Raw genomic sequence first — 15,875 nt, forward strand, 5'->3', positions numbered from 1 at the left:
ACGTACACACACAGGCACGGAAACACGCGCACGCACAGCACAAGCCGCGACTCAACAGCCGCGCATGTCCATGGTCGCCAAACACGTCATCGTGCATGATGCAGTGGCGGAAACTCCACATTCCTATTGCGAGGCCCAGTCGATCATTTGAAGCATGACGAGTCCTGGATCTCAACGCCGTCACGAGTCGGCCAGACACCTAGCCATGTACACACACTAACATTTTGAGTGTGTGTGTGCATGGTGTGTGTGTGTGTACACAATGTGTGTGTATACAGTGTGTATGTGTATACAGTGTGTATGTGTACACAATGTGTGTGTGTACACGATGTGTGTGTGTGTCCAGGGTGTGTGTACACGGTGTGTGTGTGTTTGTGCGCATGGTGTGTGTGTGTGTACACAATGTGTGTGTGTATACAGTGTGTGTGTGTGTACACAATGTGTGTGTGTGTGTACACGATGTTTGTGCGTGTCCAGGGTGTGTGTACACGGTGTTTGTGTGTACAAGGTGTGTGTGTGTGTGTGTATATATACACGGTGTGTGTGTACACGGTGTGTGTTGTGAAGTTGCACGCGAGCCGGCGGCGCGTGCCAAGCAGTTGGACAACGCCACGTCGACCGTCGCCGGGCGGCTACCGGGAGTCGACCGCCCCGTTGCGAGCGGCGGCGAGTGCGACGCGCCGCGGGCTTAGCCTGCCCGTCGCGTTGCCGAGCGCTTCGTTACCGGGCAAGCCGATAAACGAGGGTTCATCCAATTAGGGCAGCCCTCACCCACCGCCCCACGGGATCACCGCCACGACGTCTGTAATTCGCTGCCCTGTAGCGATTCTCGGACGAGACGGAGTCGCCGTCGCACCAGGAGCCGGCTCGCGCAGCTCCCGAAGGGGGGGGCAGGGGGGGGGGCGTGCGGAGCGGAACGTCGGACGTCGGTGACCCGAGTTCGATTCCGGCTCGCAGGCCACAACACAAGTGATGGTGATTATCCGAACCTGTCCCGGGCCTCCCCTAGGTCGACTCGGCTTCAAATTAATTCTCGGTACGCTGGGTAGTAAACGGCGCCATCGGGCAGACAGGCGGCCAGGCACGGTGCCGTCCATCGCCCACCCCCTCGTGTGCCGCACCGGCCGTCGGAGGCGCCGCGCTCGCTGACGGCGCTCGCCCCCCCGACGGTCCGTTAACGCCACGCCGCGGGCGCCTTCTGCTTTTTGCGCGTGGCTGTCCAGGCTGAAGGGCAAGTACACAAACCGCGTGTCGATGCGCTTCGTGGACCCCGCGCTCGAGACGCGCTTCTCTGTCGAGAAGGAGAAGCAAAGCGGCGCCGCCATCAGCTGCTCGTGCGTCGTGCTGCTCTTCTCTTTCATCGTCGAGCTCTGCCTTGACCCACGGTGCGCGCTGCCCACACCACCCACCACACGGGTACCACGATGATGACGATGATGACGCAGATGATGATGATCACGCTGATGGTGACACTGCTGATGGAGCTGCTGATGGAGCTGCTGGTGACGCTGCTGATGACGCTGCTGATGGAGCTGCTGATGACGCTGCTGATGAAGCTGCTGATGACGCTGCTGATGAAGCTGCTGATGATGTTGCTGGTGACGCTGCTGGTGACGCTGCTGATGAAGCTGCTGATGATGTTGCTGGTGACGCTGCTGGTGACGCTGAAGGTGATGCTGCTGGTGACGCTGCTGATGAAGCTGCTGGTGACGCTGCTGGTGACGCTGCTGATGAAGCTGCTGGTGACGCTGCTGGTGACGCTGCTGATGACGCTGCTGATGAAGCTGCTGGTGATGCTGCTGGTGACGCTGCTGATGACGCTGCTGATGATGACGCTGATGAAACTGCTGGTGACGCTGCTGATGACGCTTCTAATGGAGCTGCTGATGGAGCTGCTGGTGACGCTGCTGGTGACGCTGCTGATGACGCTGCTGGTGACGCTGCTGATGACACTGCTCATGACGCTGCTGATGAAGCTGCTGGTAACGCTGCTGGTGACGCTGCTGGTGACGCTGCTGATGACGCTGCTGGTGACGCTGCTGATGACACTGCTGATGAAGCTGCTGATGACCCTGCTGGTGACGCTGCTGGTGACTGCTCATGACGCTGCTGATAACGCTGCTCATGACGCTCAGACGCAAACGATGATGGAACGACGATGAGGTGCTAACCAAGGGTTAATTGTTCGACGGCCGTTCGCCGAGTCGCTGGGAGACCGGAGTGCCCATGACTCGTAGTTTACTGGATGTGTATTTTACATTTTACAGACAAACCCCAGGTGAAATCGCCTCCCACCGCATCCCCCCCCCACCGCGTCTCCCCCCCCCCCCCCCCCCACAGCGTCCCCCCCCCACCCCGCCCTCGGCCCCCCATCGCATCCCCGTGCCGTGTTGCTGCCATTTGTTTTTGTTCTGGGTTTGGTTTTTGTTGTTTTTTTGTTGTGTCCAGCCACTTTGATGTGCCCCTGCTGCTGCTGCTGTGAGCGCCGCGCGTCCCTCTGATCCCCCAGATCCCGCTCCTCTGTGGGATCTCCCCACACATCACACGCACGCATGCATCACACGCATCACACGCATGCATGCATCACACGCACGCATCACACACACGCATCACACGCACGCATCACACGTATGCTCATGCGCCCATTCACTCGTGCAACACATACGCTCTCGTATAACACAAATACACTCGTGCTCACAGAACACACGCAGCACACACGCGCATGTCACATGCATGCTCACACAATGACAACAACCGCCATTCGCCACTAAGTGGCGGTGATGTCACCACAGCGCTTGTGCCAGGCTATGTGCAATGTAAGGCCACGTGAAGTGTCGAATGCCCACTGGCAGGAGTTCACGGGGCAAACCCAGGTGCCATGGGTCGACTGACTGAGACGACTGGCTGATACACTGCCTGGGCCCCCTACTGTGCCAACTTTCTGTGTTTTAGCCGCCCGGAGCTCCAACAGTTGTGAGCATTGCTCCTCCGCGTTGTTGGAGGGCGACTGCCTCCGACTGCCCAGTAGTGTCCTTCACGAGCCTCCTCTACAGAGGCTGATCTTGACACGGCTGGTACCAGCCATTGGCAAGTTTACTCAGCTCCACATCCTCTTGAACCACATCACTCCATCTCTTCTCTAGCCCGTGCCGCGCCCGCTTAGCCCCCTCGATCCGGCCGAACAAAAGCTGCTTGGGAATGCGGTGGCTGGGCATGCGGGCTACGTGACCCAGCCAACGCAGCCTTGCCTGCTGGAGGAGCTCACCGATGGGACTTTGCCCAGATCTTTCAAGGATTTGTGAGCTCCTCACACAATCCAGCCTGGTTAAACCCATGATGGATCGTAGGCAGGCCAGCCTAAATGTTTATAACCAGCGGAGATGCTCCATTAGGGGGGGTCCACGTTTCGCAAGCGTAGAGAAGGGAGGGAATGACCGTGGCCGAGAAGACCTGAAGCTTCGTGCGGAGCGACAGACCAGGTAGCTTCCACACAGCATTACACAACCGATAAAAAGATATTGCCGCTTGACTGATTCGTAGTGAGACCTTTGCTGTTAAACCGGAGCCGGTCATGAGCACACTGCCCATGTATGGGAAACTCTCCATTCTCTCCACAACTCTCTGGGTTTTTTGTTTTCTCTCTCTGCCTGTGTATTTAATGTACTTTTTCTGTCTCCACTCGTTTTTTGTTGTTCTTATGTTCTGCTCTGTCTGTGTGTCTCCGTTCCTCTTGTTTTATGTTTTGTCTCTCTTTGGAATTTTCACACTTAAATTCTAACTTAGCAATCTTTGAAATACGTAATCGACCAGGCTATGCATTAATTGTGTGTTGACCGACTCTCTGTGTTGTATTACATAACATTTCGATATTTTGCTAGGTTATTTAATTTAGTGTGTTCTTTCTCCCTCTTTCCTAATGTTCAAGCTTGCGTAATTGACCACGCGTCGCCATACTCATTGACATGTTAATTTTTTCTCTAACCCCTCCCTCTCTCCGCCCCCGCCCCCCTCTGTCTATTTAAGGCCTCGCCACAGACTCGATCTCCCTCTCTGTGCCTGTGTTACTCTCTCTCTCTATGTATCTTGGTGATATCTGTCTGCTTATATGTCTGTCTATAGTTTTCTGGTTAGATTTTTGTTGCTATTTCATTTATACCTGATGATGATTGCTTGTGTTGCAATCGAAACGTCGTATGCTATTATTTAATTTATTATTTTATTTTTATACGTGACTTTACCGAAAGAACCAAAGAGTAATTCCTGCAGTCACGAACGCTCCAAATTTAAGATCGAGATCAACTGTGCCTGGTGCTTTTCCTGGTCTCAGGCTGTGGATCACCTTCTGTACTTCCTCAACAGATGGCACCTCAGCCAACCACTAACAGGGGGTGCTACTTCGTCCAATTTTTGAGGCACCGCAGCCTCAGCAGGGTCATCCCTACTTTGCCCCATGATGTTTTCCAGGCTGAGGGATTTCCCCACCCCCAAGACCTCACAGAAATGCTCATCAAATCTGAAAACCTGGTGCTCAGGGTTGAAGATTGGATCACCTCTCTTTTTCATAATGATGGTGATAGGTGTGGCGCTGCAAGTTACTTTTTTGAGGCTCATGAGGCCCATGAGTTAAAAAGTGATTTGTGATTGTGAACCACTGAGGCAGACTCCATCTCCTCAGCAACCCACGACCACCACCCATCCTTGCAGTGCCTCACGGCTGTCTGAATCTCTGAGTGAAGGCTGCGGTAAGCCTCTTCATTCTCTGATGTGAGATGCTGTAGACGGTGGGAGTGGGCCTGTCGCTTTTTTCAGCCAGCCTGAACACCTCATCTGTCAGCCAAGGTCTCTGGAGAAGTTTGAACCTTGTACCCATAGTAGCCATTGCAGCTGCATGAGCCACAGTCCTAAACCTCGCCCATTTCCCCTCGGCATCAGGAGGTGTGGGGGATGATGCCAACCACAGCTACAAGCGATGATGAAATTCTCGTTTGCAATTTTCATCAGCCACTGTGGGTTTGGATGGGTTCCTGGGTGTATGCCCACCACCGGAGTGAAATAATGGCAGGCGCTTGGCAAGCCGATGGTCAGTGGACAGATCAGCTCCACAGTAGTTCCTGGTGTCAAGAAAATGGGCCAGCATCGGCCGTTCTGTAACTATATAGTCCAGCAGGTGTTCTTGCATGGAACCGGCGTGCTTCCATGATGTTGTGTGGATGCGTGCTGATGCCCGAACAGCATGTTGGTAACTACAAACCCGTGGACTGCACAAAAGTTTATCAGCCTCCTACCGTTGTTATTGAGCTGATCTGGCCCATGCCTTCCAATCACTCCAGACCAGGTGCCAGCATGATGATGAACTCGGACATTAAAGTCACCCAACACGATGACTCTATCCCGAGGGCTACTTTAGCTAGCACTTGTAACAGGAGGTCACCGAAGGCATCTGCCTCATTGGCCTTGCCTGCATCTCTCTACTGATGTTCATCTTCAGTGGGGACATGAGTTACCACGACCACCACTCCTCGCCTCTGGTTGATGGGAAGGCAAGCCCACAGTAGCCTGGGGCTTACAGCTTCCCACACCTCACTGCCATGCTCCCACGCCACCTTCATTATTTTGTGCAGAAGAAGAACCACTCCCTGTTGTTTGGCAGTCTCCTGCCCCGAGTAGAGGACTGTCCACTCCTCATGGTGGCAGGAGCCAGAGCCGGTCCATCGAGACCTTCTAAATACCACAGAGATCCAAGCAGTACCGGTCCAGCTCCCAACAGAGGAGTGGCAGGCTCTCCTCTGCAGTGAGCATTCAAACATTCCACGTGGCCACCCATAGTGGCTTTTTGCTGTTTCTGGAGGAACCCCGAGGGTAAGAATTCTCCTGGCTCCGCCAAATAGGGTTTGGCCAGGAGATGTCAAAGACATCTGTCCCCCTGGGGCCTCCGGCACAAGCTTAACTGGATATTCTTTTTCGTGGTTTTGTGGTAATTAATTGAAGGTGGAGGGTTCACCAGCCCTTCGCACCCATCCAGAGCCCCCTTTGGCCGCTGTGGTGGCTACAAACGCCATGAGGGGAATGGCACAATTCGCTGGTTGTATATGCCTGCGGTTCTAACAATAGATCGATGCTTAGTGACACTGCTCACCACAGCCTTGCCGTCTGGCACCAACGAGGAGGAAGGAGGTTGTTTTGCCGCTCACAGAAAGCACGCGCACACACATGCATCACACACACAGATCACACACACGGGTCACACAATGCTCGCGTCACGCAACGCACGCGTCATGAAACACACATGTGACACAAAACAGGTGTCGCACAACACGTGTCACAACACATGTCACACAACACGTGTCACACAACACGCGTCACACAACACACATCACAGAACACACATCACAGAACACAAGCGTCACACAACACACGCGTCACACACAGGTGTCACACACATGCATCACATAAACGCATCACATACACGCATCACACACGCATCACACACGCATCACACACACACGCGTAAACTCACACACTACAAACACGCGTTGTCACGTGCGAATACACATTCACTCTCATATAACACACATACACGGTCAGGCTTTACGAACACACACATGCACCCGCATCTGCACTTACATCAACAACAGCCCGTGCCATTTGCCACTAAGTGGCGGTGACATCATCACCACGGCGCTTGTTCCAGGCTAGGTGCACTTTGAGGCCATGTGAAGTGTGGAAGGCTCGCTGGCAGCAAGTCACAGGACAGACCCAGCTGCCATGGGTTGACTGACTGAGATGGCTGGCAGAGGAACCACCTGTGCTCCCTGCTATGCCAGCTGGCTGTGTTTTAGTCGCCCGACGCTCCACTCGTTGTGAGCGTCGCTCGTCTGCCTTCCGCTGTTGTTGGAGGGTGACTGCCTCCAACTGCCCAGTGGCAGCAGCATCCTTCATGAGCCTCCTCCACAGAGGCTGATCTTGGCACCACTGGTGCCAGTTATCAGCAATTTCACCCTTTACTGCCAATATTTTTTTATTTTACCAGGTAAGGCCCTCAAAGCTATGTAGTTGGCCACGAATGATAGCTCAACGAAGTGGCTTATCACGTGGAAATTTATAGCAGTAGTCAAATACTCTAAACGCGTGATGTTGATTCTAAATGTGGAGGAAAAACCGGACAACCGCGAGAAAAATCTACACACAAACTCCAAATATACATTTCGATTTAAAGCTTTCGTGACTGCAGGGATTCATCTTCTTGGTTCTTTCGGTAAAGTCACGTAGAGGGGAAGTAATAAAATAATAAAAATGAAACATGATAAAACAATTCTCACGACGTTTCGGCCACAACGCAAGCAGCCGTCCTCAGGTGAAAACCAGGTCCGTCGAGGCGACAGAGTCTGAATGAAACAACACACGGGCTTAGAGCATATATATAAGCTGGGCGCATTGACAAAGGAATTTGCATATCAACAGGAATTTAGCATATTTATGGGAAATGCAGGAATGTAATTAGTACTGCATATGCATGTGCATTATGCAGGATTAACAGCATCAAAGGGAGCTGCAGTTACTGCTGCTGCAGCAGTTGCTGCTGCTGCTGCAGTTTCTGCTGCTGCTGCAGTTGCTGCTGCTGCTGCAGTTGCTGCCGCTGCTGCACTTGCTGCTGCTACTGCACTTGCTGCTGCTGCTGCACTTGCTGCTGCTGCTGCAGTTGCTGCCTTATCCATTTTAATATAACACTATGTATTATTCTACCCACCCTAATGTGTATCATACTGCTATATGTTTACTGTACAATTACGACACCATACATTACTCTGCACACTGCACCATGCCAGTGAGTGGAACGCGGTCTGAAAGTCACCGTTAACGTGAACACAATCAGTTAAGATCCGAAATGGTTTATTACGTCCTTCCAATGATTGCTAAGCCAGAATCCATCTTCTCGGTTGAAATTGTCTCTGTGTTTGTATATGTGGATCGCCTCATGAACGAATCTCTCATGATAGCCAGATGGCTTGCAGAGAACCTCTGTCTTGGAGAAGTCAATGTCATGTGAGCCCACTGAATTGTAACAGTGATCTCAGCCGTGGCAGATCACTGTTACAATTCAGTGGGCTCACATGACATTGACTTCTCCAAGACAGAGGTTCTCTGCAAGCCATCTGGCTATCATGAGAGATTCGTTCATGAGGCGATCCACATATACAAACACAGAGACAATTTCAACCGAGAAGATGGATTCTGGCTTAGCAATCATTGGAAGGACGTAATAAACCATTTCGGATCTTAACTGATTGTGTTCACGTTAACGGTGACTTTCAGACCGCGTTCCACTCACTGGCATGGTGCAGTGTGCAGAGTAATGTATGGTGTCGTAATTGTACAGTAAACATATAGCAGTATGATACACATTAGGGTGGGTAGAATAATACATAGTGTTATATTAAAATGGATAAGGCAGCAACTGCAGCAGCAGCAGCAAGTGCAGCAGCAGCAGCAAGTGCAGTAGCAGCAGCAAGTGCAGCAGCGGCAGCAACTGCAGCAGCAGCAGCAACTGCAGCAGCAGCAGAAACTGCAGCAGCAGCAGCAACTGCTGCAGCAGCAGTAACTGCAGCTCCCTTTGATGCTGTTAATCCTGCATAATGCACATGCATATGCAGTACTAATTACATTCCTGCATTTCCCATAAATATGCTAAATTCCTGTTGATATGCAAATTCCTTTGTCAATGCGCCCAGCTTATATATATGTTCTAAGCCCGTGTGTTGTTTCATTCAGACTCTGTCGCCTCGACGGACCTGGTTTTCACCTGAGGACGGCTGCTTGCGTTGTGGCCGAAACGTCGTGAGAATTGTTTTATCATGTTTTATTTTTATTATTTTATTACTTCCCCTCTACGTGACTTTACCGAAAGAACCAAGAAGATGAATCCAAATATACAGCAGGCTTAAGGGTAGGGATCGAACCAACGACCTCCTATATACCTGGAGAGGTAGTTAACATCTCGCTACCGTTGTGCCCCAACTGATATCACTCACAGATGGTGGCTGCTTCCTCCAATATTTGAGGCGCAGAAGCCCCAGCAGGGTCAACCCCATGCACGCAACATGCACAGACACACACACACACGCTCGCTCGGGTCGTGTGACTATGTGACTAGCACCACGTCTGTCCGCCTTTGTTTCCCCAATACCTATGTATAAACACCATGCCATGTACTCGTTTGAGGCTGAGTCGACCTAGGAGAGGTTCAGAAAGTCGTCACTGGTGTTGGCCGTGAGCAGGAATCGAACTCGGGTCGTCGGGTTTATAGCGCAGCGCGCTGACCGCTACACTGCCATATACATGTGTCTGTGCGTGTGTATGTATACATGCGTGTGTATATCCATGCGTGTATGCTTGTGCGTGTGTCTGCGTGTGTGTGTGTGCACGTGTGTGTGTGGTACAGGTTGCCCGCTAACTTCATAACCTTTGTGGCTGGAGTCGTGATGCTCATCGTCCTCACCGTCTGCTGCCTCGCTGCCATCTTTCCTCGGGTAAACATCTCCCTGTGGCATCCTGCAGCACCGCCAACGCCTCTCGCAGGGAGTGGCGGGTGGGTAGGTGAGTGGCGGGTGGGCAGGTGAGTAGCGGGTGGGCAGGGGAGTGGCGTGCGGATAGGTGAATGGCGGGTGGGCAGGTGAGTGGGGGGTCGGCAGGTGAGTAACAGGCAGGTGATGAACAGGGAGATTGTAGGTACGGAACTCGTCTTGCCACCTCCGGTCGCTGGAGGGGCTGCGCCTGTGGGTGTGGCGAGGGCCTCGTTCCGGGTCGGGGCCTAGGGCAGGCTTGGGCCGTCGACCAGAAGCAGAAGGCAGCAGCAGCAGCGGCGACGGCCTTGCGCATCCTGACCATGAGACGTTTTTTCCACTTGACGATTAATCGTTCATGATTTTCCCCAACAGTGAACATCGCTTGTGAATATCTATATTGCCCTCTGCGGTAAAAAGTTCACAAATATGGAGGTGTTCACTGAGGGCTCGGGGTGTGCGAATGGAGGTGGTGATGGTGGTATTGACGGTGTTGATGTTGATGGTGATGTTGATGGTGGTGGCACTGGGAAGAGAGGATCGCCCAAGCGAAATGCTGAGGGATGGTGGCGTTTGTGCACAGACTACCCTACATGACATCATACTAACAATCTGGACCACTGTACGGGTTCTAGAGGATTGGAAGGATGCCCTGGTGGTCCCCCTCTTTAAGAAGGGGACCGCACAGACTGTAACAACTACAGGGGCATATCTCTTCCCAGGCACGCTGAGGAGAGGCTTGCAGAGCCCCAATGTGGTTTCAGGAAAGGGCAGTCCTACACATATGCCATATTTTCTGTCCGTCCGCTACAGCAGAGATGTAGGAAATTCAAACAAGACCTACATCTCTGCTTTATTGAACTGGTCAAGGCCTATGATGCCATCAGTAGGCCTGGCCTCTGGGTTGTTCTTTGTTCTTTCGGAGTCCCTGACTCTCTGCTCATGATCATTAAGGACCTTCCTGATGGCCTGGGTAAAACTACGTGGCCAGAAGTCGGAGCCATTCCCTTTTCACCTTGGGGTGCGACAGGGATGCCCTCTGGCTGCCACATTATTTAATATATTATGACCACGTAGTTCGTGAAGCCTTGGATGGCTGTACCAGAGGAATTTCCATCTGGTACAGATACAATGGGAGGCTGATCGATGCCCGGGTGTGGTCAAGGGATGCCTCCCTATTGGTCAACCATGTTATGCATGCTGATGATTTGGTAATAGCTGCTCATTCACAGGAGGAGTTTGAGACGCTGCCGCTGAGACTGGAGCGTGCCACTAAGAGGTGGGGCCTTACCATCAGCCCCACCAAAACTAAGCACCTGGCTGGGTATTTTGTACCATCAGACGCTTGACCCCCAAAACTACAGATTGGTGATGGGGCAGTTGTGGAGAGAGTGGAGAGTATCCCATACCTGGGCAGTGTACTCATGACCGGCTCCAGTTTTACAGCAGAGGTCTCACTCCGAATCCTTCGAGTGGCATTATCTTTTCATCGGTTGCGTAATGCTGTGTGGAAGCTACCTGGTCTGTCGCTCTACTTGAAGCTTCAGGTCTTCTCGTGCCCTTCCTTCTCTCTACGCTTGCGAAGCGTGGACCCCCCTAATGGAACATCTTTGCCGGTTAGAAACATTTTGGCTGGCCTTCCTACGATCCATCCTGGGTTTAACCAGGCTGGATTGTGTGAGGAGCTCACAAATCCTTGAAACATCTGGACAAAGTCTCATCGGTGAGTTCCTCCGGCAAACAAGGCTATGTTGGCCGAGTCATGTAGCCCGCATGCCCAGCCATCACATGCCCAGCCATCGCATGCCCAGCCATCGCATGCCCAGCCACCGCATGCCCAGCCACCGCATGCCCAGCCACCGCATGCCAAGCCACTGCATGACCAGCCACCGCATTCCTAAACAGCTTTTGTTCAGCTGGATCGAGGGGGCTAAACGGGTACTGCACGGGCTAGAGAAGAGATGCAGTGATGTGGTACAGGAGGATGTGGAGCTGAGTGGACTTGCCGATGACTGGTACCAGCGGTGTCAAGATCGGCCTCTTTGGAGGAGGCTCGTGAAGGACGCTACTGGGCAGTTGGAGGCAGTCGCCCTCCAACAACAACGGAGGGCAGAAGAGCGATGCTCACATCAACGAGCGGAGCGCCGGGTGGCTAAAGCACAGCAAGTTGGCACAGTAGGGGGCACAAACACCGTGGGGACATCACCGGCACTTCATGGCGAACAGCTGTTATTCTTGTTGTTGGTGGTGATGTTGATGGTGGTCATGGTGATCATGTTGGTGATGGTGGTGATGGTAATGATGGTGGTGGTGCTGTTCATGTTGTTGATGTTGATGATGTTGCTGTAGGCGTACCCTGCCAGACTGGTGATGTTGTTGATTTTGTTGTTGTTGTTGTTGATGATGATGGTGATGATGGTCCTATAGGTGTAACCCACCAGGCTGGGGATGTTGTTGATGTTGTTGATGATGGTGATGATGATGGTGATGATGGTGCTGTAGGCGTACCCTGTCAGACTGGTGATGTTGTTGATGTTGTTGATGTTGATGATGGTGCTGTAGGTGTAACCCGCCAGGCTGGTGATGTTGTTGATGTTGTTGTTGATGATGGTGATGGTGATGATGGTGATGATGGTGATGATGATGGTGATGATGGTGATGTAGGCGTACCCTGCCAGACTGGTGATGTTGTTGATCATGATGATGGTGATGATGGTGATGATGGTGATGATGTTGTTGATGATGGTGGTGATGATGGTGATGATGTTGTTGATGATGGTGATGATGGTGATGATGGTGATGATGGTGCTTAGGCGTACCATGCCAGACTGGTGATGTTGTTGATATTGTTGATGTTGTTGATGATGATGGTGATGATGGTGGTGATGTTGTTGATGATGATGGTGATGATGGTGGTGATGTTGTTGATGATGATGTTGATGATGATGGTGATGTTGATGATGATGGTGATGTTGGTGATGATGGTGATGATGGTGCTGATGGTGCTGTAGGCGTAGCGCGCCAGGCTGGTGATGTTGATGTTGTTGATGATGATGGTGATGATGGTGGTGGTGATGATGGTGATGGTGATGATGGTGTTGATGTTCTTGATGATGATGGTGATGTTGATGTTGTTGATGATGATGATGGTGGTGGTGATGATGGTGATGATGGTGTTGATGTTTTTGATAATGATGGTGATGTTGATGGTGATAATGATGTTGTTGGTGATGTTGTTGATGATGATGATGATGGTGGTGATGTTGTTGATGATGATGGTGATGATGATGATGATGTTGTTGATGGTGGTGATGATCAGAATCAGAATCAGAAACGGTTTTAATCGCCATGTAAGTTTGCACAGACACGGAATTCACTATGGCGGGACGGTGCATACATTGAACAAGTAGGAATCTTAACTTATATAAAAGGTATACACTCTAACTATACTAACGTTACAAAGTATAAGTAATACTAAAGGGCTAAAATCTTTAAAATTATGAATAAGTAGACCTTATAAAATACGAAATGTTAAATGTTAATTAGCCGTATTAAACAATCTTAAAATACAAAAATACAAATAAGATTTCACGTTGTAAGTATGGAAAGGTGTAATTATGTAGATAAAATGTTATAGTAAGTGTAACAGTCATTTTAAGTGTAAAAGTCATTTTAAGCCCTTGGCCTTGTTAAGGAGGCCAACAGCGGATGGGAAAAAACTGTTTTTGTGACGTGAGGTTTTGGTCTTGATGGACCGCAGCCTTCTGCCGGAGGGGAGTAGCTGGAACAGAGAGTATCCAGGGTGCGAGGAATCGTCCGCAATCTTCCTCGCTCGCCTCAGGGTCCTCAAAGTGTGCAGGTCCTCAAGGGTTGGTAGATTACAGCCAATCACCTTCTCAGCAGTGCGGATGATACGCTGCAGTCTGCTCTTGTCCTTGGCAGTGGCAGCAGCGTACCAGACGGTGATGGAGGAGGTGAGAATGGACTCAATGATAGCTGTATAGAAGCACACCATCATTGTCTTTGGCAGATTAAATTTATTCAGCTGCCGTAGGAAGTACATTCTCTGTTGAGCTCTCTTGATAAGGGAGCTGATGTTCAGTTCCCACTTGAGGTCCTGGGAAAGAATAGTGCCCAGGAAGCGGAACGACTCAACATTGGTGACTGGGGAGTCGCACAGGGTGATGGGGGTGAGTGGGGCTGTATTCTTCCTGAAGTCCACAACCATCTCCACGGTCTTAAGAGCATTAAGCTCCAGGTTGTTCTGGCTACACCAGGTCACCAGGTTGTCAGCTTCCCTCCTATAGTCAGACTTATCCCCATCAGAGATTAGCCCAATGAGGGTGGTGTCGTCCACAAACTTCAAGAGTTTGACGGACTGGTGACTGGAGGTGCAGCTGTTGGTGTACAGGGTGAATAGCAGAGGGGAAAGGACGCAGCCCTGAGGAGACCCGGTGCTGATTGACCTGGAGGCAGAAACTTGTGATCCCAGTTTGACACACTGCTTCCTGTCAGACAGGAAGTCTGTGATCCATCTGCAGGTGGAGTCTGGCATGATGATGATGTTGATGATGATGGTCATGATGGTGATGATGCTGATGATGATGGTGGTGATGATGATGTTGATGATGATGTTGATGTTGTTGATGATGATGGTGATGATGGTGCTGTAGGCCTACCCCGCCAGGCTGGTTCGCTTCTCCGCGTGGCTCGACCGCACGCGCTGGGCACGCAACAGCTGGGCCATGGCGGCCATCGTGGTTCTTGTGGTGGCTGACGTCATCGACATCGTGAGCAACACGACCATCGCCAACATCACCATCGTCAACATCGCCAACATCACCATCGTCAACATCGCCAACATCACCATTGCCAACATCACCATTGGCAAGATCACCATTGACAAGATCACCATCACCGCCATCATCAATATCCCCATCCCCTCTATCGCCAACATCACCACTATTGCCATCGTCAACATCACTGCATCACCTCCATCGCCAACATCACTGAATCACCACCATCGCTATATCACCACCATCACTACTTCGCCAATACCAACATCACCACCATAAACAACATCACCACCGCCATTGACAACATCATCACCATAACCAACATCACCATCATCACTGCATCACCACCATAACCAAAATCACCACCATCCATATTACCACCATCACGACATCCACATCGCCACCATCACTACATCAACATCACCATCATCAATATCCATATTAATATAATTATTATCTTCAAACACCATCTTCACCATCAACATTAACTGTGTCCCCATGTACCAGTGTCCCTGTGTCTCCGTGTCCCCATCTCCACCTGACCCTGGTGTCCCTCTGACCCTGGGTCCCCATGTCCTAGTCTCCCCGTGTCTCAGTGTCCCCGTGTCCCGCTGACACTGGTCTCACCGTGTCTCGGTGTCCAAGTGACCCATGTCTCTGTCTCGGTGTCCCCGTGTCCGAGTGACCCGTGTCTCTGTGTCCCCGTGTCCCGGTGTCCCCGTGTCTCGGTGTCCAAGTGACCCGTGTCTCTGTCTCGGTGTCCCCGTGTCCGAGTGACCCGTGTCTCTGTGTCCCCGTGTCTCTGTCCCCGTGTCTCGGTGTCCAAGTGACCCGTGTCTCTGTCTCGGTGTCTGAGTGACCCGTGTCTCTGTCTCGGTGTCCCCGTGTCCCCGTGTCCGAGTGACCCGTGCCTCGGTGTTTCCGTGTCCCCCTAACACTGGTGGCCCCATGTCCGAGTGTCCCCGTGTCTCAGTGTCCCCATCTCCCCCTAATGCTGGTGGCCCCGTGTCTCAGTGTCCTTGTGTCCGTGTGTCTCCAAGTCTCAGTGTGTGTTTCTGTGTCCACAGCTGAGCTGCTATGGGGGTCAGACGCTGCTGCCTCAGATGCTGGGCTGCCTGCGCTACCCCAAGTACTACTCGTTCATCGCGGTGCTCGCACTCATGGCCACCAGCATGCTCGTGCAGGTACCGCCACGAACCGTCGCCGCTCACTCACTCACCCACCCAGCCACTCACCCACCCACTTAACCACTCACCCACTGATTCACCCACCCACTCACCCTCTCACATACCTACTCAACCACCCACCCACTCACCCACTCACTCACACACTCAACCACCCACCCACTCACCCACCCACCCACCCTCTCACTCACCCACTCAAGCACCCACTCACTCACCCACTCACCCACCCACTCACCCACCCACCCACTCACTCACTCACCCACTCACTCACCCACTCACTCAGCCACTCACCCACTGACTCACTCATCCAGCCACCCACTCACTCACTCACCCAC

The 15,875-nt window shown here is 51.9% G+C and overlaps 1 protein-coding gene across 4 annotated transcripts in view; it reads left to right on the forward strand.

Moving 5' to 3' along the window:
- ADCY3 (adenylate cyclase 3) overlaps positions 1–15,875 on the forward strand; it is a 96,357-nt gene that overhangs the window by 71,789 nt on the left and 8,693 nt on the right. For all 4 annotated transcript variants that reach the window (XM_061554501.1, XM_061554503.1, XM_061554504.1 and 1 more), the window contains exons 12-15: positions 1,224–1,385; positions 9,440–9,527; positions 14,234–14,350; positions 15,424–15,540. In XM_061554501.1, coding sequence (XP_061410485.1) covers positions 1,224–1,385; positions 9,440–9,527; positions 14,234–14,350; positions 15,424–15,540 — 484 coding nt within the window. The remainder of the gene's footprint in view (positions 1–1,223; positions 1,386–9,439; positions 9,528–14,233; positions 14,351–15,423; positions 15,541–15,875) is intronic.

This window comes from Lethenteron reissneri, chromosome 20, assembly GCF_015708825.2.
Source record: "Lethenteron reissneri isolate LAM-NWPU_2019-01 chromosome 20, ASM1570882v1, whole genome shotgun sequence".
Lineage (NCBI taxonomy): Eukaryota > Metazoa > Chordata > Hyperoartia > Petromyzontiformes > Petromyzontidae > Lethenteron > Lethenteron reissneri.